The sequence below is a fragment of the Ailuropoda melanoleuca genome, chromosome 8 (genome assembly GCF_002007445.2).
Source record: "Ailuropoda melanoleuca isolate Jingjing chromosome 8, ASM200744v2, whole genome shotgun sequence".
Lineage (NCBI taxonomy): Eukaryota > Metazoa > Chordata > Mammalia > Carnivora > Ursidae > Ailuropoda > Ailuropoda melanoleuca.
The window spans coordinates 43,678,069-43,701,056 of record NC_048225.1 but is presented as its reverse complement, the minus strand read 5'-3'; the positions used below and the strand labels follow the sequence as shown (position 1 = coordinate 43,701,056).

Genomic DNA, 22,988 nt, shown 5'->3' with positions numbered 1-22,988 from the left:
CTCTTAGCAACCGTATAAGATAGGTACGATTATTTTTCTTGTTTTACAAACGGGGACATTAAAACACGAAGTTATAAAGTTACCTATCTTGCTTACAGTTTTACAGAAAATAAATGGGGGAGTTAAGTGAAGCTGAAAAGAACCACAATAACGTTGTCAGTAAGTACTAAATGGCTGGTTAAAAATTAGTACTTTTAAGATACTGTATAGCAGAAAGAGCCCTGGATTTGGATCAGGACTTGGATTCTGGCTCCAACATTTAGTGCTGTGTAAATATTGGGAACTGGTCGCTCTGGGCAATTTCCTCGCATACCTTGTAAGGTTTCTGCCAGGACCTAGCGAAGTGATTATTGTAAAGCGCACTGTAATCTCTAAAATGTTACAGAAATGTGAAAAAGATCGACTAGCGTTGAATTTGAAAAATCTGGGCTCTGGACAGTCAATCCCGAAAGGCAAATCATTTTGACTCTCCTCCCGGAAGCCGGTGCAGGGCAGTCTGGGACTTGTAGTCTTGTGCTGGCTCTGGCCTGACATTTCTCCCTTAGTTGGGGAGGCTGGTGCAAGCCCCGGAAGTACTCGCTTCCTGAGAGGCGTGCTGGTTAGGAAGTGGGGTCAGAGGTCGCGGAGGCAGAAGGCGTTCCTGCCGCTGGCCTAGTCGCTATGTAGTGGAAGGACTGGCGTCCTCCTGCATGTTCTGGAAGGTTCTTGGACTCAACTAGGGCAGTAGCCCCAGGACTTGTAGTTGCCGGCTTCGGGTGCCTGCCGGCTGAGTGGAGTCGCCGCCATGTTTGGCTGCTTGGTGGCAGGGAGGCTGGTGAGGATGGGGCCGGGTGGTATCAGGAAGGGGGCAGGACACCCGAGGGCGAGGTCCCGGGAAGGGGAGGGTGCTCCGGTGCAGGAGATGTGGGGAAACCTCCCCACCCCCCAAGTGTACTTTCCAGCTCAGTGTGAGGGTGGAGAGTGGGTGCTGGGGTGTTCGTTCTCCTCTGCCCTCAGCTCTTTTCAGTCATTTGAATAGTAGCCACATTAGCTACTGTTTATCGAGTGTGCATTATCTATACGCCTGGCAGTGCACGCCTTTTGTCCACTTCTGATAATTTCAGCCTTCTAGGTGGCGCTTATTTGGCACTTCCGATTTAACCCTCCGAACTTGTGAGATGGTTATTATAATTCTTATTTTGTAGTTGAGGAACTTAAGCTCAGTCGTCAGTTTAAATACTTGCCTGAGCTCACACAGTAATTTAGAGGTAAACCTGGTGTTTGAATCTAGTCTGTAACATACTGTTTCTAAAAGGTAAAGGTGCTGGGGCAGTGTAAAAATACGCTTAAATTAATTGGAAGTTGCCTGATAGTAACGCCTAAACTTTAGTGAGTCATGGCCGAGAAACCCCAGAAGGGTATGAGCTGCGAAAATCTTTATTGGTCAGAAGAGGTAATAACCTGCCTTGCCAGGTTATTAGAGTTAAATTAGATCAGCACCTGGAATTGTTGAGGCATAGTTTGGAGGACGAATCTTGCTTGCCTCTTCAGAAACCACCCAGAAATCCTTTTCAGACTTAACTTCTTTCACCCAGAGTTCCGTTCTTTCTTTTTTTCTCCCTGCTTTGTTAAATTTTGCAGCCCATTTGTTGAATTAAATTTTACATCAACTTTTGGTAATGTATTCAGTACACAGTTAAGAAACCACAAAGATAAATTGGAGACGACTAACCTCAGAAAGTTTGTCTCTTCTGTCACTGGGAGGCCACTTTGGTGGGTGGTAATTGGTAGTATTGGTGAGATAACTTTGGATTGTTCCTGCTGTTGGCAGGGAAAATGAAAAGACCAGTCCCCCCAGTGTGGGACTCGGATGAGTGAGTGTCATTAATGAATGACATTTAAAATGTGTGTGTCTGTTTTATTTTATTTTTATTTATTTTTAAGTAATCTCTACGCCCAACGTGGGGATCGAGCTCACGACCCCGAGATCAAGAGTCTCATACTTAACGACTGTGCCAGCCAGGTGCCCCTATGTCTGTTTTTTAAAGAAAAGGCCACATGGATTCCGTGTATCTCATGTTGTCAACTAACTTGGAAGGATATTTAATTATAGCAATATCTGTGTCTACTTACCTAACACCTAACCTCTGTAATAAATATCGGTAGAGGTTCTTTAAAGATAAGATTTTTAGGAGGTGTTTTCACTCTTTTAACCAGAGAACGAGTTCATCAAAAGGGGAAATAGACCTGGAGACATCCAAAACTTAACTTTATTATTCTCTAACTAGAAAAGTCCACTTATCTAAAGTTGTGAACTTAGTTTCATTCCTTGAAATTTTTTTCTTAAATTAAAAGAATTATCTTTTTCCCTAAGGTTAAGGATTAGTGTATCATAATACAGATTTATAGAATGTTTGGTGCTTGCTAGAGTTGACATTTAACAGATATTTATTTTGTCTGATGGTTATTTCATGGCTTGTAAATACCATCATTTTATATGTTTTTTAAGATTATGTGCATGCCCAAAACTGGTGAAATTGAATTTAATACTGATACAGGCAGTTTGGTTTTATGTTTATGTTTTTCTGTTGTTTTATTCTCTATTTAAACTGGACAGTTTTTAATGAGGTTGGAAAACTTCAGAAGAGAGAATCAGAACTTGATTTTAAGAACATTCATTCTTGGTCCCTTGGGAATAAGTTTAGGACAACTCATATTTATTGATAATTCACAGCTATAAATTTTTCAAGTTTCCTTGTAATAGTAAGTAGGATATTTTAAAAGAAAAAAGTGAGCATTTTAATAACAACAGCAACTATTAGCAAAAGAAAAGAAGTTACATTCTAGGTAATAAGATTTGACCATTTAGAGTCTTAAAATACTGGTAGTAATTTAGATTTGGTGTTTTGGTGAATAGAGTGGCAATAGCAATTAAAAAGAAAACCAGAAAACTTTGTTATATCAACTGTTCATAGCCTTTTGATCTGAGTGCCCTCAGAATTAATACTTCTTTTTGTTAATGGATGTGATAATAGCAGTTATCAGTAATTTTCTGAAAGCGGATAAAAGGAATTTTCTCTTTGGAAGTAGATTTCTCAAACTTCAAAATAAGATAAGATCTCATTCTAGAAACTGACATTCAATTCTAGAACAGAAAATTAGATTATGAAATGAGTCAAGAGGAAACTTTTACAGGTTCCCAATTAGCACATTCAAGGTAGGATTTTTGCTTTTTATATACAGTTGAATCTGTTATTCACAGTATTTCGGTTCTGTGAAGTTAGTGTGAACACTCATTTCCTCATTTGGTAAATACTGAATCTTTGCCCTTAGGGGAAATATAGTTAGGTTTTTTTTCAAGCCTCTGATGACAGTTTTTATCAGCCTATCATTACATAACCTTGTTTTCTGTATGTGCCTGTTTAAAGACATCTTATTTAATATGTGTTGATTCATTAACATTGAAGTTAACAGCCAATAACACCGTAACTCATTTCTGAATGAAACTTATATAACATTTTCTTAGTAAGGCACATAACAACTGTTTCAGACTTAGGAATACTAGCCAGCATTTCAGCTTGGGCATTTTAAACATCAGAATCACCGACAAAAGCACAAAATACAGACAAATGTGGCAGTAAATTGGGAGAAACACATTTGTTTACAGTATGAGAGCTGAAAGAAAGAAGGCGCAGCTAACTTTTCTCGACCTCAGCTGGGAACGTGTGCATTAGGCAACTCAAAATTTTTGCTGCTCTGTACATGAACGTGTCCATGAATGACCACCAAATTGCAATGACTATTGATTTTGTGCTTACAAATAAATTTTAGTGAGTAGGCAAGTTAATAAATACGGAATCTGCAAACAATGAGGATTAACTAATTCTTTTGGATTGCTTACCCATTTTAATTTCCTGTACTTTGCATACTAGAGGATAAGGCTTTGATGGTGTGGTATTTTGAACAACCTTTCATTTCTTTAACATTCTGAAGCTGTAGTGATTTACTTGTGTAAGTACTTTCAGGGCACTTCTGAAATGATTTAATTCTATTTTTTAAAGGTTACATTCATTAAATCATCATTTTAAGTCTGAATATATACATTTGGATTTTCTTTTTAAATTTAACACTGGTATATTTGGAGATTAACCCAGAGTTATACTGGGTATAATGACTATAATTGGCAATACTTAATAACAGCTTACAGGAATACTGTAAGGGTTATAGAAACTCATCAAACTATTGAACTAAGACAACTTTCTTATTTTCTAGGTGCAAACAGCTGCACAGCAAGTGGCAGAGGATAAATTTGTTTTTGACTTGCCTGATTATGAAAGTATCAACCATGTTGTGGTTTTTATGCTGGGAACAATCCCATTTCCTGAGGGAATGGGAGGATCTGTCTACTTTTCCTATCCTGATTCAAATGGAATGCCTGTATGGCAACTCCTAGGATTTGTCACAAATGGGAAACCAAGTGCCATCTTCAAAATTTCAGGTCTTAAATCTGGTAAGAAATAATATTAAAATGATTACATAATTGAGCTGTTTCTTAATAACATGACATAGGATATGGCTTTTTTTTTTTTTTAACTTTCCATTATGTGTTACTGGTTTCTAAAGTGATATATGATTTTTTAAAAATTCAGATGATAAACTGATATATTTGAAAATTAATAAGCAAAAGACCTCCTTGGCTCCTCACATTTCCACCCTCTGTTCCTAGAGAGAGCCATTTACTTTTCTGTAGGGATTTTATTGGGTGTTTTAACAGATAATGACAAGGAATCTTCTCAGAATTTGTAATATGCACATCTGTGTATCAAATAAACAGATAAACCAAGTAGACTTGTATAGGAATTAAAATGAGAGTCCTTTTTTTTTAAATGAAGGTTTTTGAACTCTCACGTTAGGTCATCCCTCCAGTGCTTTTGAACTCTTAGATTTGATTATCCCTCTGATGTTTTTCTCTTGGTATTGGCAGTGCAAGCATTAGACCTTATAGGGGCATAATCATTGCATTGATGCTTTGAAGTGTTTTGTGGAGAAATGTGGGAACAAAACTAGATTAGGTGCCATTTACTCCCATTGAATCTTTGGTTCCCTTGAAAATCTACATGAAAACAGACATAATGTATCTACTATGAGAATTTAAAGATAATGATTAAGTTCTTGCTGGAGAAAACTCATATTCTTATAAAGGAAGATAGTTTTATAGACCACTAATTTGAAGGGTGAAATGTAATAGTGGATGTTTGTACAAGATGCTGAGAGATTGGAAAGGGGAGCAACTAACTCTCAAGTGGGTTGAGAAGGTTTCCCGGAGAAGGTGATATTGGATCTCTTGGGAAGAGAAGTTTAGTTAGGCCCGTGAGAGGCCTATTGGGCATTCTTTTCTAGGTGGAGGTAGTACGTGTACAATGAAGAAATTTTGAAAGCCTGGTGTGCAGAGGATGGTACAAGAGTAGGTTAGGCAGTCATGGGTCAGGAAAAGCTTTATGTGCTATACTGACTCATTTGAATTTAAGTCAGCAATTTTTAATGTGATCTCACAGACCTGTTTGGTGGTATTATAAAAAATAAGTATAACATAATGTAAATACTCAAAAGTTTGCATGTACTCTGAAGCCCATCCATGTACCCTCCCCATAAAGAACTGCTCCTATAGGTGTAGAGGAGCCAGTAAACAATTTTTGGTAGGGGAGGTGATATGAACAAGTGTTGTTTTTAGCCTGAGGGTTGTGCGAAGAATGAACTGGAGCAGTTCTGGCTGGATGATGGACTGTTAGGTGCTGTTATGTTATGTAGTTGGAATTCTAGAAGAAGAAACAGGAGAGAGCAATATTTAAAGCTAAGTTTTGTTTAGAATTAATGAGAAATACTAATCTCTAGAATGAAGAAACAGGACAAATCCCTGTGGTCCTTATCAACTGGTGTTCCATGAGATAATTATCCCTAATCCCTAAGACAGTGATTCTTTTTTTTTTTTTTTAAGATTTAATTTATTTATTTGAGAGAGAGGAAGTGAGCAAGAGAGAGTGTGCGCAAGCCAGGGGGAGAGGGAGAAGCAGACTCCCTACTGAGCAGGGAGCCTGACATGGGGCTTGATCCTAGGACCACGGGATCATGACTTGAGCCGGCTCATGACCTGAGCTGAGGGCAGACACTCAACCAACTGAGCCACCCAGGTGCCCCAAGACAGTGATTCTTAAAGCATGATTACCTGACCACCAGAATCAGCATTAGCATTAGCATCCCCTGGGAACTTGTTAGAAATGCAGATTCATGGCAGGACCCCAAACCTACTGGATCAGAAACCGTGGATGGAGTCCAGTTCCCCAGGTGTTTTGCATGCTCAAGTTAGAGAACCACTCCTAGGTCATCCACTCCATGTAATGAATTAACGTCTTATACCTTTAGCATGGAGTTAGTTTTGAATAATCTTTGGGAGAATTAAGAAGATAGTCATTCTCATCACTTTTTCTCTTTTACGTGACTGTGCCTAAAAATAAATAAACAATCTATAAGTAGAAGGAATATAAATGGACAATTCAATACATTCTAATGAAATTTCTGGGCATTTAATGTAAAGAGAAAGTAATAAAGGAACCAGAAAGACAAGTCAGTTATAACTGGATGGCAGTTAGTTTAGCATACTTACCATGAGTATGAATAGAAACCCAAACCGATAGATTAATATCTTCAAAGTGCCAAGGAAAAATAAAATAACTCTCAAAACTGTTATTCTAAAGTGATGGAGAAATAAATATATTTCGCAGATGGAGATGGAAAGTTTACTACTCATAGACCATTACTGAAAGAACTATTGAAGGTAGTTGTACTTTGTAAGAGGAAATTGAACCCAGGATGTAGAAGAGCATGCAGGATGCAAAGTTAAAGAATTGGTAAACATGGGGCGCCTGGGTGGCCCCGTTGGTTAAGCATTTGCCTTTGGCTCAGGTCATGATCCCAGGGTTCTGGGATTGAGGGCCACATCAGGCTCCCTGCTCTACAGGGAGCCTGCTTCTCCCTCTCCCCATTCTTGTGTTCTGTCAAAAAAATAAATCTTAAAAAAAAAAAAAAAGAATTGGTAAACATGTAGCCTAATCTGGCAACCTGATTGTATAAAACAACACAATAAATAACTTAAATGCATAAGAATTAAATATTGTACTAGAAAATAATGCACAAGACAGGAGTGGTACTGATCAGAGTTAAAGCTTTCTGAGGTCTTATTGTTTAGAAAGAGAATAACAATACTGATTCTACTTTCAGGTAATCTTATTAAAAGTTTAAGGAAAAGTTAAAAAAAAGAAAGGAAAAGTAAAGTCATAGTATATAGGCATAGTATATTAAAAACAAAATAAGATAGTGGAAATAATTTTAACTATATCAGTTATCAGGAGAAATGTAAACAGGGTACACTGCCAGAGAAAACATGGAGACTCCAGGATAGGATTTCTTTTAAAGAGAGCAAACAAATAATTACTTTGCTGCTTAGAGTAATGGGTCTAAAACATTTTAACACAAGCAACCAATAAATAGCTGTCACAGGTATATTAATTCTAAGAAAAATTAGACTAAGACAAAAACATCAGGGATTAAGAAATTCATTGAGTAGAAATGAAATAATTCGTTAGAAAAATAAAATATTTCTAGGAAAAGATAAGTCATGAATTTGGGTGTATATATAACTTCAATATATTTAAAAAATTGACATTTAGAATGATAAATGCTATTAATATTTTATTTACCGCTTGATAAGACACTAAAATATTAGTAAAATGGAAGATTTGAATAAAAGAGTTAACAAGTTTGAGGCAATGGACATTTATAGAACCCTGCACCTAATTATTAGATCATATACATTTTTTTTTTAAAGATTTTTTATTTATTTATATGACAGAGATAGCCTGAGAGAGGGAACACAAGCAGGGGGAGTGGGAGAGGAAGAAGCAGGCTCCCAGCAGAGGAGCCCGATGTGGGGCTTGATCCTGGAATGCCGGGATCACGCCCTGAGCCGAAGGCAGACGCCTAATGACTGCGCTACCCAGGCGCCCCAGATCATATACATTTTTAAGTACACAGAACATTTATGAAATTTGACCACATATTAAGTCATGAAGCAAGTTGCAGTAAATGGCAGTTAATCAGTATGCAGCCTATAGTGCTATGTAATTACAAGTAAAAGATAAAATATCGTTATGTGTAGGAATCCTCCCTTCAACACGTAGTTAGGCCCAGATGGTTTTACAAAGTTCAACTAAACCTTTATGAAACAAATTGTTCATATCTTATATAAACTTTTAGGAGTAGAAAAAGATAGTTACCCAGTTTATATTTCTAAGCTAATATAATCTTCATACAAGGACAATAGAAGAAATTTGACCTATGCCAATTTTATTTATTTAGGATTTTTATATCGATGTACATAAAATAGTTACAAAGTAAATTCAGCAAGGTATCTTATGTTTTTTTTTACTTTTCGTTATACAAAATTCAAGTGTATACAAAAGCAGACCAAATGGAATATTGAACCACTCTCCTCATCACTCAAAATGACCAACTCATGGATAATGTTTTTGGGGTTTTTTTTTTTAGATTTTATTTATTTATTTTATTTTATTTATTATTTTTTAAAGAATTTATTTATTTGAGAGAGAGAAAGAGCAGAGGGTAGAGGGAGAGGGAGAAGCAGGGAGCCTGATGTGGGGCTCATCCCAGGACCCTGAGATTATGACCTGAGCCAAAGGTAGAGAGGCTTAACTGACTGAGCCACTCAGGTGCCCCTATTTATTTATTTTAAAGAGAGCGATTGTGTTCACAAGCAGGGGGAGGGGCAGAGGGAGAGAGAATCCCTAGCCGACTTTGAGCTAGTGTGGAGCCCAAGTCAGGGCTCATTACCCTGAGATCATCACCTGAGCCAAAATGAAGAGTTGGACGCTTAACGGACTGAGCCACCCAGGTGCCCCAATGTTACTGCTTTTATATTCCCACTCACTTCTCTCTTGTATTATTTAGAAACAGATTCCAGAATCATAACGTGTAATCCATAAATACATTAGTATGTGTCTTTAGAAGACAAGGTCTTTTTTTCCTCTCTGCTTTTTTAAACATAACTATAATGTTACCACGTCTAAAAGCAAATAATAATTCCTTAATAGAGAATTGAATGTCTGATTAGTGTTCAGATTTCCAGTGATCTGAGAAGTTTTTTGTTTATATATTTTAAAGTTGTAAGTACTTTTAGTCAACATTGTACATTGCAACTCGTTGATGTCTCAATTATCTTTCATAAAAATTAAAGGTACAATGTATTCTTTGTCCTCTATTTCCAGTAAATTAGTTGGTCTTAGAGATTTGATCAGACTTCATTTGAGTTTATTTTGAAAAAAAATTTGGAGGGATTATTGTAGATAATGGTATGTTCTTTGATCAGGAAGTATATATATGGTTCTCTCTTTTTGTGAAATTAGTAGACATATATATGCCATGCCTACATTTGTTAATTCAGTAGGGGTTCAAATGATCACATTCGAATTGTTATTTCATTTATTAGCTATAAAGAGATTCTTGAATATACTATTTGGTTACCCAGAGGTAGGATCATAGGAAAGGCATGATAATACGTTGTTGTTCCTCTTCATATACTGATGTTCAAAAAATGGGTTGATTCCCTAACATTTTCCTAAAGTAATAAGTTTTTTTTTTAAAGGTTTATAAAATCATGGAGATATGTGTGTATGTATTTATTTGATGTATTTGAACCGTTGGTATACCCTCAGAATCCATTGGACCTAATTAAAAAAAATTTTTTTTTAGATTGTAATATTTATTTGAGAGAGAGAGAGAGAGAGGGAGAAGCAGACTCCCACTAAGCAAAGAGACCCACACAGGACTCCATCCCAGGACCCTGAGATCATGACCTGAGCCGAAGGCAGATGCTTAACTAACTGAGCCACCCAGGCGCCCCTAAAATTTTTTAAGTAATCTCTACATCCAACGTGGGGCTTGAATTTACAACCCCAAGAGTTGCATGGTTCACCTACTGGGCCACCCAGGTGCCTCCTAATTTTAATTTTTCATTTTCTAGGCAAATGCTGATATTTTGTAATTTTTATCCTTTCTTAAGAAATCTTCTAAAGAACAGAGAAAATTTACTTTTTGCTAATAATTTTAGTAATTTATTGAGATATAATTGACATACATTAAATTGCACATATTTAAAGGGTGCAGTTTGATGAATTTTGATGTATGTATACACACCTGTGAAACACCACACTGAAGATAATGAACATATTAGCCCCGAAGTTTCCTAGTGTTCCTTTGTAATCCTTCCTTGTCTCCTTTTCTACCCTAGGCAACTACTGATCTAGTTTGTTTCCCTAAAAAATAGTTTGCATTTCTAGAGTTTTATATAGATGAAAGCATACAGTATGCTTTTTTGCCTAACTTCTTTCATTCAGCTGAGTTACTATGTTTGGAGTCATTCATGTTACAGTATATATCAGTAGTTCATTCCTTTTTATTTCTGGGTAGTATTCCATTGTATGAATGTACCACTGTTTGTTCATCCATTCACCTGTTGATGGATATTTGGATTGTTTAGGGGTTTTGATTCATAAAAATAAAACTGATATAAACATTTGTATATAAGTCTTTGGACATATGCCCTCTTTTCTCTTTGGTAAATGTCTAGAAGTGGAATGGCTAGATCATATGGTACTTGTATGTTTAACTTTTTAAAAAATTGCCAAACTATTTTCCAATGTGGTGGTTCCATTTTACATTCAACCAGCCGTGTATGAAAGTTCTAGTTTCTCCACATCCTTGCCAGTGCTTGGTCTGGTCAGTTTTAGGCATTCTAGTAGGTGTGTAGAGTTATACACTGTGTTTTAAGTTTGCATTTCCCTAATGACTAAGGATATTGAACATATTTTCATGTGCTTATTTGCGTATCTGTATATGTTCCTTTTGAAATGTCTGTCTTTTCTGTTTTTTTTTACTGAGTTGTTTTATTATTGAGTTTTGGGAGTTCTGTATATATTCTTGATACAAGTTCTTTATTAGATATGCGATTTGAAAATGTTTTTTTCCCAGTCTTTGACTTGTTTTTTCTCTTAGCAGTGTCTTTGATAGAGCAGAAGTTTTTAATTTTGATAAAGTCCAATTTTTCAATTTGTTCTTTTTGGTACTTTCAAATTGTGCTTTTGGTACTGAGCCTAAGAAATCTTTACCTAATCCAAGATCACCAAGGTTTTCTCTTTGTTTTTTAGTTTTAGATTTTATACTTATATCTGGGATCCAGTTTGAATTAATTTTGTATCTAGTGCAAGGTATAGATTGAAGTTCAATTTTTTTTTTCAAATGGATAGCCAACTGTTCTAGTACCATTTGTAGAAAAGAAAAAGTAATGTCACATTTTTCTGAATCCATTACCAAGCATGTTCACTTTGATATTCATTTGGGGACTCCCAAAGTGCTCCATTTTAAAATGTAACATACATAAGTGAATATTTATATATTGATTTAAAAAGACAAAGAGATGGAAATAGATACTATTACTTTTTTTTTTAGACAATAAATTACTAGTTTGAAGACATGCTAGAAGATTAGATGAATACTGGTAAATATTTAGCAATATAGAAGGAGGGGAAGAGAGGTGATGTCTTTGGTTTGGGTTTGAGGAGCCTCTGGGACATGATAGCGGTGCCTCAAATATAAAGTGGTAGGTTTTGTTTGTGTAGCAATAGGCTAGTAGCCAGCTAACTGTTAACCGTTTGCATAGTTGGAAAGTGCAGGTTTATTTTGTACGCAGACTCACATGCATTGATTAAGGTAAATATTAGCCATGAGCCAGTAGACCAGGACCCATTATTTGTTTTTGGAGACATACCAATTATATTGTCAGTTTTAATCCCCACCTTTTTCTCTCTTCTCTTTGCCCCAACTTTGCCAACATTTTGTGTCTCTTTTTCATTTGTTATCATTGCTGTATTCCTTGCAGGACATGGTTTTGGGAATAGTGAAAAGTGTTTTCTTCTATCCTTTTTGCATTGCCTTTGGCTGATTTTTCCCTTTTCTCTTGTGCTACCCAATAGGTTGGAGCTTTGGGTGAGGGTGGCGTTTGGGGTCATACCCGGACATTTCCTTACTCTGTTATTTCATCGAATTTGGAGAATATTCAACAATCAAAAATGGGTTAATCCAGTTGCTATAACTGGAACAGTAATAACTCAGTGAGATATGTTTTCTGTTGTGGAGTTAGGTAAAATAGTCTAAAACTCAATCCCAGAATAATACCTGATTCAGTACAAGAAAATGGATATATTTCCATTATGATAATAAGATTAGTTATTTATTCTCCTGCCTTTTTAAAAATAAATGATCTGTCATCATTTCCATTATAACATGACTATTGATAATTTTATCCATTAAAACATTTTCAAGGCAGTATTTATGATGGGTAAAGCACAATGTTTATTAAAGAAAAATAAAGCAGCTTAAAATGTTTAGAGACTTAGTGCATATCAACATTAAGCAAATGGAAAAATGCTGTTAAATGTTTAGTTTGGTTTTTTACTAGTAAGTTTGGAAAAGCACCTTTTGGATTTCTAAAGTATCAGAATTCTTTTTTTTAAATTATTTTTTTAAATTAACATATAATGTATTATTTGTTTCATGGGTACAGGTCTGTGTTTCATCAGTCTTGCTCAACACAACATATACCCTCCCCAGTGTTCATCACCCAGCCACCCCATCCTTCCCACTGCCCTCCCCTCCGGCAACCCTCAGGTTGTTTCCTAAGATTAAGAGTCTCTTGGGGGGGGAGGTTAAGATGGCGGAGGAGTAGGGGACCCCTTTTTCAGCCGGTCCCCTGAGTTGAGCTGGATAGGTACCAGACCAGCAGGAATATCCACGGAATCAGCCTGAGACGCAGGAAGATACATCTGGATCTCTACAAATGAACATCTCCAGCGCTGAGTATCGAGGTACGAAGCGGGGAGCCGTGAAACCGCGCACAGATATCGGAAGCTAAACAGAAGGGGGAGGGAGCCGCCGTGTCAGGGCGCCGGGAAGCGGTAGCCACCTGCAAGGGGGAGTGGACAGACCGCGGACCCGCACGCTTGAGACAGCAGGCTGAGAAGGGAGCTCCGGGAGCGTACGCGAGAAGGCTGGCGGTTGGCGGGCCACCTGCACGGGGGAGCAGGCAGACTCGCGGACGGCACCCGCGAGACAACAGACTTAGAACGCGAACTCCAGGAGCGCGCGCAGGGCGGCTGGCGGGCCACCTGCACCGGGGAGCGGGCGGACCGCGGACCCGCACTCTGGAAACGGCAGACTGAGTCCGTGAGCCGGGAGCGTGCACCACCAAGCATCTCACGGAGCTCCGGAGCTCCGGTGTGCTCACTGGATCGAGGCTGAGACCGGGAGCTCCGGGAGCGTCCGCGGGGCGGCTGGCGGCTGGAGGGCCACCTGCACGGGGGAGCAGGCGGACTCGCGGTCAGCACCCGTGAGACACCAGACTGAGACGGGGAGCTCCGGGAGCCCGCGCGGGGCGGCTGGCGGCGGGCGGGGTTGGAAACACAAAGGACAGAGACGTGCCGGCCCTGGAAGTGAGGGCTGGGACGCCGGGTGTGGGGCGCACAGCCCGGGATGCTGCAGGGTTGAGCAGCACCAACAGAAACAGAGTTAAAGTGGCCAGAACATCAGTGGAGAACGATCCGCGATCCCTCTGTTCTGAGACAGAGGCTGAATTTCAGCCGCTGCTGCTCTCTCAGAAGAGGCATAGCAAACCGCCAGGGAAAGCCGCCAGAGAACAAAAGCCCGGAAATACCGGCTCACAGGGTGCCCATCCCCATCCCCCCTCGCAAGGGACACAGAGACTCTACCCAAACAGGGTTTTCTGAGTACCTGCAGGCAGGCCCCTCCCCCAGAAGGCAGGCTGAAAAATCAAGAAGCCCACAACCCGGAGCGCCTGAGTGGCGCAGTCACCAAGCACCTGTCTTCGGATTAGGGTGTGATCACAACGCTCCGTAAGGAGTCCTTCATCGGGCTTCTCCACCGGGAACCTGCTTCTTCCTCTCCCACTCCTCTGCTTGGGTTCCCTTTCTTGCTGACTGTCTCTCTCTCTCTCAAATAAATAAATAAACTCTTTAAGGAAGAAGCCCACATCCCTAAGATCTCTATAAAACAAGGGCGCACGGCCTGGGTCCCAGTCAACACTTGGGCTCTGGACAACCCTGCAATCTCTCTTCATCAGAATGACGAGAAGGAGAAGTCCCCCCCAGCAAAGAAAAGATAATGAGTCTGTGGCCTCTGCCACAGAATTGGCCTCGGCCACAGAATTAATACATATGGATGTATCCCAATTATCAGAAATGGAATTCAGAGCAACAATGGTCAAGATGATGAGTAAACTTGAAAAAAGCATCAGAGAAAGCGTTGCTGAGAATATAGAATCCCTAAGGGCAGAAATGAGAGCGAATCTGACAGAAATTAAAAACTCAGTGGGCCAAATACAGTCAAAACTAGAGGCTCTGACGGCCAGGGTCACCGAGGCAGAGGAACGCGTTAGCGAATTGGAGGATGGGTTAGTAGAAGAAAAAACGAAAATAGAAGCTGGTCTTAAAAAAATCCACGCCCACGAATGTAGATTACGGGAGATTACTGACTCTATGAAACGATCCAATGTCAGAATCATCGGCATCCCTGAAGGGGTGGAGAAAAACAGAGGTCTAGAAGAGATATTTGAACAAATTGTAGCTGAAAACTTCCCTAATCTAGCAAGGGAAACAAGCATTCGTGTCCAAGAGGCAGAGAGGACCCCATCCAAGCTCAACCAGGACAAACCTACGCCACGGCATGTCATAGTGCAATTCGCAAATATTAGATCCAAGGATACAGTATTGAAAGCGGCCAGGGCAAAGAAATTTCTCACGTACCAAGGCAAAGGTATCAGGATTACGTCAGACCTGTCTACAGAGACCTGGAATGAGAGAAAGGCTTGGGGGGGCATTTTTAAAGCTCTTTCAGAGAAAAACATGCAGCCAAGGATCCTTTATCCAGCAAAGCTGTCATTCAGAATTGATGGAGAAATAAAGACGTTCCAAAATCGCCAATCATTAACCAATTTCGTAACCACGAAACCAGCCCTACAGGAGATATTAAGGGGGGCTCTATAAAGGTAAAAAGGCCCCAAGAGTGATACAGAGCAGCAAGTCACAACCGATACAAAGACTTTAAAGAGAAATGGCATCATTAAAATCATATCTGTCAATAATCTCTATCAATCTAAATGGCTTAAACTCTCCCATAAAACGCCACAGGGTTGCAGATTGGATAAAAAGACATGACCCATCCATTTGCTGTCTACAAGAGACTCATTTTGAACCCAAAGATGCATTCAGACTTAGAGTAAGGGGATGGAGTACCATCTTCCACGCAAATGGACCTCAAAAGAAAGCTGGAGTAGCAATTCTCATATCAGATAGACTGGATTTTAAACTAGAGGCCATAGAGAGAGATACAGAAGGGCACTATATTATTCTTAAAGGAAGTATTCAACAAGTGGATATGACAATTATTAATATATATGCCCCCAACAGGGGAGCAGCAAGATACACAAGCCAACTCTTAACCAAAATAAAGAGACATATAGATAAGAACACAGTAATAGTAGGGGACCTCAACACCCCACTATCAGAAATAGACAGAACACCCTGGCAAAAACTAAGCAAAGAATCAAAGGCTTTGAATGCCATACTCGACGAGTTGGACCTCATAGATATATATAGAACACTACACCCCAGAACCAAAGAATACTCATTCTATTCAAATGCCCATGGAACATTCTCAAGAATAGATCATGCTCTGGGACACAAAACAGGTCTCAGCCAATACCAAAAGATTGAAATTATCCCCTGCATATTCTCAGACCACAACGCTCTGAAATTGGAACTCAACCACAAGGAAAAACCTGGAAGAAACTCAAACACTTGGAGGCTAAGAACCATCCTGCTCAAGAATGACTCGATAAACCAGGAAATCAAAAAACAAATTAAACAATTTATGGAGACCAACGAGAATGAATACACAACGGTCCAAAACCTATGGGATACTGCAAAGGCAGTCCTAAGGGGGAAATACATAGCCATCCAAGCCTCACTCAAAAGAATAGAAAAATCTAAAATGCAGTTTCTATATTCTCACCTCAAGAAACTGGAACAGCAACAGAGGGACAGGCCTAACCCACTGACAAGGAAGGAGTTGACCAAGATTAGAGCAGAAATCAATGAATTAGAGACCAGAACCACAGTAGAGCAGATCAACAGGACTAGAAGCTGGTTCTTTGAGAGAATCCATAAAATTGATAGACCACTGGCAAAACTTGTCCAAAAACAAAGAGAAAGGACTGAGATTATTAAAATTATGACTGAAAAGGGAGAGGTCACGACCAGCACCATTGAAATTGCAAGGATTATTAGAAACTTTTATCAACAGCTATATGCCAAAAAACTAAACAATCTGGAAGAGATGGAGGCCTTCCTGGAAACCTATAAACTACCAAGACTGAAACAGGAAGAAATAGATTTCTTAAATAGGCCAATTAACTATGAAGAAATTGAGTCAGTGATAAACAACCTTCCAAATAATAAAACTCCAGGCCCAGACGGTTTTCCTGGGGAATTCTACCAAACATTCAAAGAAGAAATAATACCTATTCTCCTAAAGCTATTTCAAAAAATAGAAACAGAAGGAAAGCTACCAAACTCATTCTATGAGGCTAATATTACCTTGATCCCCAAACCAGGCAAAGACCCCCTCAAAAAGGAGAATTACAGACCGATTTCTCTAATGAATATGGATGCCAAAATCCTCAACAAGATCCTTGCTAATAGAATCCAACAGTACATTAAAAGGATTATCCATCATGACCAAGTGGGATTCATACCTGGGATGCAAGCATGGTTCAACACTCGCAAATCAATCAATGTGATACATCATATCAACAAGAAAAGACTCAAGAACCATATGATCCTCTCAATTGATGCAGAAAAAGCATTTGACAAAATACAGCATCCTTTCCTGATTAAAACCCTTCAGAGTGTAGGAATAGAGGGTACATTTCTCAATCTCATAAAAGCCATCTATGAAAAGCCTACTGCAAGCATTATTCTCAATGGGGAAAAGCTGGAAGCCTTTCCCTTAAGATCAGGAACACGACAAGGATGCCCACTCTCGCCACTATTATTCAACATAGTACTAGAAGTCCTTGCAACAGCAATCAGAAGACAAAAAGGGATCAAAGGTATCCAAATCGGCAAAGAAGAAGTCAAACTGTCTCTCTTTGCAGATGACATGATACTCTATATGGAAAACCCAAAGGAATCCACTCCCAAACTATTAGAAGTTATAGAACAATTCAGTAAGGTGGCAGGATACAAAATCAATGCCCAGAAATCAGTTGCATTTCTATACACGAATAACGAGACTGAAGAAAGAGAAATTAGGGAATCCATCCCATTTACAATAACACCAAAAACCATGCGTTACCTTGGAATTAACTTAACCAGAGACGTAAAGGACCTATATGCTAGAAACTATAGATCACTTTTGAAAGATATTGAGGAAGACATAAAAAGATGGAAAAATATTCCATGCTCATGGATTGGAAGAATTAACATAGTTAAAATGTCCATACTACCCAGAGCAATCTACACTTTCAATGCTATCCCGATCAAAATACCGAGGACATTTTTCAAAGAACTGGAACAAATAGTCCTTAAATTTGTATGGAACCAGAAAAGGCCCCGAATCTCCAAGGAACTGTTGAAAAGGAAAAACAAAGCTGGGGGCATCACAATGCCGGATTTCGAGCTGTACTACAAAGCTGTGATCACAAAGACAGCATGGTACTGGCACAAAAACAGACACATCGACCAATGGAACAGAATAGAGAACCCAGAAATGGACCCTCGGCTCTTTGGGCAACTAATCTTTGATAAAGCAGGAAAAAACATCCGGTGGAAAAAAGACAGTCTCTTCAATAAATGGTGCTGGGAAAATTGGACAGCTACATGCAAAAGAATGAAACTTGACCACTCTCTCACACCATACACAAAAATAAACTCCAAATGGATGAAAGACCTCAATGTGAGACAGGAATCCATCAAAATTCTAGAGGAGAACATAGGCAACAACTTCTATGACATCGGCCAGAGCAACCTTTTTCACGACACATCTCCAAAGGCAAGAGAAATAAAAGATAAAATGAACTTATGGGACTTTATCAGGATAAAGAGCTTCTGCACAGCCAAGGAAACAGTCAAAAAAACTAAGAGACAGCCCACGGAATGGGAGAATATATTTGCAAAGGACACCACAGATAAAGGACTGGTATCCAAGATCTACAAAGAACTTCTCAAACTCAATACACGAGAAACAAATAAACAAATCATAAAATGGGCAGAAGATATGAACAGACACTTTTCCAATGAAGACATACAAATGGCTAACAGACACATGAAAAAATGTTCAAAATCATTAGCCATCAGGGAAATTCAAATCAAAACCACACTGAGATACCACCTTACGCCAGTTAGAATGGCAAAGATAGACAAGGCAAGAAACAACAATTGTTGGAGAGGATGTGGAGAAAGGGGATCCCTCCTACATTGTTGGTGGGAATGCAAGTTGGTACAGCCACTCTGGAAAACAGTGTGGAGGTCCCTTAAAAAGTTAAAAATTGAACTACCCTATGACCCAGCCATTGCACTACTGGGTGTTTACCCCAAAGATACAGACGTAGTAAAGAGAAGGGCCATATGCACCCCAATGTTCATAGCTGCATTGTCCACAATAGCCAAATCATGGAAGGAGCCGAGATGCCCTTCAACAGATGACTGGATTAAGAAGCTGTGGTCCATATATACAATGGAATATTACTCAGCTATCAGAAAGAACGAATTCTCAACATTTGCTGCAACATGGACGGCACTGGAGGAGATAATGCTAAGTGAAATAAGTCAAGCAGAGAAAGACAATTATCATATGATTTCTCTCATCTATGGAACATAAGAACTAGGATGATCGGTAGGGGAAGAAAGGGATAAAGAAAAGGGGGGTAATCAGAAGGGGGAATGAAACATGAGAGACTATGGACTATGAGAAACAAACTGAAGACTTCAGAGGGGAGGGGGTGGGGGAATGGGATAGACTGGTGATGGGTAGTAAGGAGGGCACGTATTGCATGGTGCACTGGGTGTTATACGCAACTAATGAAGCATCAAACTTTACATCGGAATCTGGGGATGTACTGTATGGTGATTAACATAATATAATAAAATTAAAAAAAAAGTCTCTTATAGTTTGTCTCCCTCTTTGGTTGTGTCTTGTTTCATTTTTTCCTCTCTTCCTCTATAATCCTCTGCCCTGTTTCTTAAATTCTGCATGTCAGTGACATCATGTGATAATTGTCTTTCTCTGATGGACTTATTTCAGTTAGCATAATACCCTCTAGTTCCATTCATGTCATTGCAATGGCAGGCTTTCTTTTTTGATGGCCGTGTAATACTCCATTGATACATACCACCTCTTCTTTATCCATTCATCTGTCAGTGGACATCTGTGTTCTTTCCATAGTTTGGCTATTGTGGACATTGCTGCTATAAACATGGGGGTGCAGGTGCCCCTTTGGATCACTACATTTGTATCTTTGGGGTAAGTACCCAGTGGTGCATTTGCTGGGTCATAGGGTAGCTCTATTTTCAACTTTTTGAGGAACCTTCATACTGTTTTCCAGAGTGGCTGCCCCAGCTTGCATACCCACCAACGGTGTAAGAGGATTCCATTTTCTCCACATGCTTGCCAACATCTGCCATTTCCTGACTTGTTAATTAGCCATTCTGACTGGTGTGAGGTGGTATCTCATTGTGGTTTTGATTTGTATTTCCCTGATGCCGAGTGATGTTGACCACTTTTTCATGTGCCTGTTGGCCATTTGGATGTCTTCTTTGGGAAAATGTCTGTTCATGTTTTTTGCCCATTTCTTGACTGGATTATTTGTTCTTTGGGTGTTGAGTTTGATAAGTTCTTTACAGATCTTGGATACTAGCCCTTAATCTGATAGGTAGTTTGCAGCTACTTTTCCCATTCTGTCACTTGTGTTTTGGTTTTGTTGACTGTTCCCCTTGCTGTGTAAAAGCTTTTTATCTTGATGAAGTTCCAATTGTTCATTTTTGCCTTTGTTTCCCTTGTCTTTGGAGTCGTGTCTAGCAAGAATTTGCTGTGGCCGAGGTCAAAGAGGTTGCTGCCTGTGCTGTCCTTAAGGATTTTGATGGATTCCTGTCTCACATTTAGGTCTTTCATCCATTTTGAGTCTATTTTTTGTATAGTGTAAGGAAATGGTCCAGTTTCATTCTTCTGCATGTGTCTGTCCAATTTTCCCAGTACCATTTGTTGAAGAGACTGTCTTTTTTCCATTGGATAGTCTTTCCTGCTTTGTCAAAGATTAGTTGACCATAGAGTTGAGAATCCATTTCTGGGTTCTGCAGTCTGTTCCATTGATCTATGTGTCTGTTTTTGTGCCAGTACCATACTGTCTTGATGATTACAGCTTTGTGATAGAGCTTGAAGTCTGGAATTAAGATACCACCATTTTCGGTTTTCTTTTTCAACATTCCTTTAGGTATTTGGGGTCTTTTCTGGTTCCATACAAATTTTAGGATTATTTGTTCCAGTTCTGTGAAAAAAGTTGATGGTATTTTAATAGGGATTGCATTTTTTTAAAAGATTTATTTATTTAGCGAGAGAAAGTGCGCACACCAGTGGGACAAGGGACAGAGGGACAGAGGGAAAGAGAGAGACATTCCCAAGCAGACTCTCTGCGGAGCCCAATGTAGGGCTCGATCTCATGACACTGAGACCATGACTTGTGCTGGAACCAAGAGGCTGACACTCAACCGACTGAGACACTTAGGCGCCCCTAGGGATTGCATTGATTGTGTTGATTGCACTAGGTAGCATAGACATTTTAACAATATTTGTTCTTCCAGTCCATGAGCATGGACTGTTTTTCCATTTCTTTGTGTCTTCCTCAATTTCTTTCATGTTTAATCTATAGTTTTCTGTGTACAGATCCTTTGTCTCTTTGGTTAGATTTATTCCTAGGTATCTTATGGTTTAGGTGCAATTGTAAATGGGATTGACTCCTTAATTTCTTTTTCTTCTGTCTTGTTGGGTGTATAGAAATGCAACTAATTTCTGTGCATTGATTTTATATCCTGCCACTTTACTGAATTCCTGTATGAGTTCTAGCAATTTTGGGGTGGAGTCTTTTGGATTTTCCCCATAAAGTATCATGTCACCTGCAAAGAGTGATTCGGATGCCTTTTATTTCTTATTTTTATTTTTTTGTCATCTGATTGCTGAGGCGAGGACTTCTAGTTCTATGTTGAGCAGCAGTGGTGGTAGTGGACATCCTGATCTTAGGGGAAAAGCTCTCAGTGTTCCCCACTGAGAATGATATTCGGTGTGGGTTTTTCACAGATGACTTTTGTGATTTTGAGGTATGTTCCTTCTGTCCCTACACTGTGGAGAGTTTAATCAAGAAAGAATGCTATACTTTGTCAAATGCCTTTTCTGCATCTGTTGAGAGGATCATATGGTTCTTGTCCTCTCTTTTATTTATGTGGTGTGTCACATTGATTGATTTGTGGATGTCGATCCTACCTTGCAGCCCAGGAATAAATCCCACTTGGTCATGGTGAATAATCCTTTTAATGTACTGTTTTATCCTATTGGCTAGTATCTTGGTGAAAATTTTGGCATCCATGTTCGTCAGGGATATTGGTCTGTCATTTTCCTTTTTGGTGGGGTCTTTGTCTGGGTTTGGGGTAAAGGGAATGCTGGCCTCATAAAAAGAGTTTGGAAGTTTTCCTTCCATTTCGATTTTTTGAAACAGCTTCAGAAAAATAGGTATTAATTCGTCTTTAAATTGGTAGAATCCCCCTGGGAAGCCATCTGGCCCTGGGCTCTTGTTTGTTGGGAGATTTTTGATTACTGCTTCAATTTCCTTGCTGGTTATTTGTCTATTCAGGTTTTCAGTTTCTTCCTGGTTCAGTTTTGGTGGTTTATACGTCTCTAGGAATGCATCCCTTTCTTCCAGATTGTCTAATTTGTTGACATATAGTTGCTCATAATATGTTCTTCTAATGGTTTGTTTTTCTTTGGTGTTGGTGGTGATCTCTCCTCTTTCATTCATGATTTTATTTATTTGGGTCATTTCTCTTTTCTTTTTTTGATAAGTCTGGCCAGGAGTTTATTGATCTTATTCTTTCAAAGAACCAGCTCCTAGTTTCGTTGATCTGTTCTACCATGCTTTTGGTTTCTAGTTCATTGATTTTCTGCTCTGATTTTTATTATTTCTCTTCTCCTGCTGGGTTTAGGCTTTATTTACTATTTTTTCTCCAGCTCCTTTAGGTGTAGGGTTAGGTTGTGTATTTGAGACCTTTCTTGTTTCTTGAGAAAGGCTTGTGGTGGTATATACTTCCCTCTTAAGTCCACCTTTGCTGCATCCCAAAGATTTTGAACACTTATGTTTTCATTTTCATTTGTTTCCATGGATTTTTTAAATTCTTCTTTAATTTCCTGGTTGACCCTTCCATCCTTTAGTAGGATCGATATTTAAGATAAATATTTAAGTATTTCAGTTCTTTCCAACTTTCCTCTTGTGATTGAATTCCAGTTTCAAAGCATTGTGGTCAGAAAATACACAGGAAATGATTCCAGTCTTTTGGTAGCAGTTGAGACCTGGTTTTNAGCACGTCTCTGTCCTTTGTGTTTCCAACCCCGCCAGCCGGCCAGCCGCCCCGGTGGGCTCCCGGAGCTCCCTTCTCAGCCTGCTGTCTCAAGCGTGCGGGTCTGAGGTCTGTTCGCTCCCCCTTGTAGGTGGCTACCGCTTCCCGGTGCCCTGACACGGCGGCTCCCTCCCCCTTCTGTTTAGCTTC

General features: G+C 39.3%; 1 protein-coding gene across 1 annotated transcript in view; it reads left to right on the top strand.

The window, feature by feature from the left end:
- Window positions 1-592: 592 nt before the first annotated feature.
- The window catches only part of HIKESHI (heat shock protein nuclear import factor hikeshi), a 50,711-nt gene continuing 28,315 nt past the window's right edge, over window positions 593-22,988 (top strand). Inside the window, exons 1-2 of the mRNA XM_002917306.4 lie at window positions 593-814; window positions 4,252-4,489. Of these exons, the coding sequence (XP_002917352.1) occupies window positions 785-814; window positions 4,252-4,489 (268 nt within the window). The 5' untranslated portion in view covers window positions 593-784. The remainder of the gene's footprint in view (window positions 815-4,251; window positions 4,490-22,988) is intronic.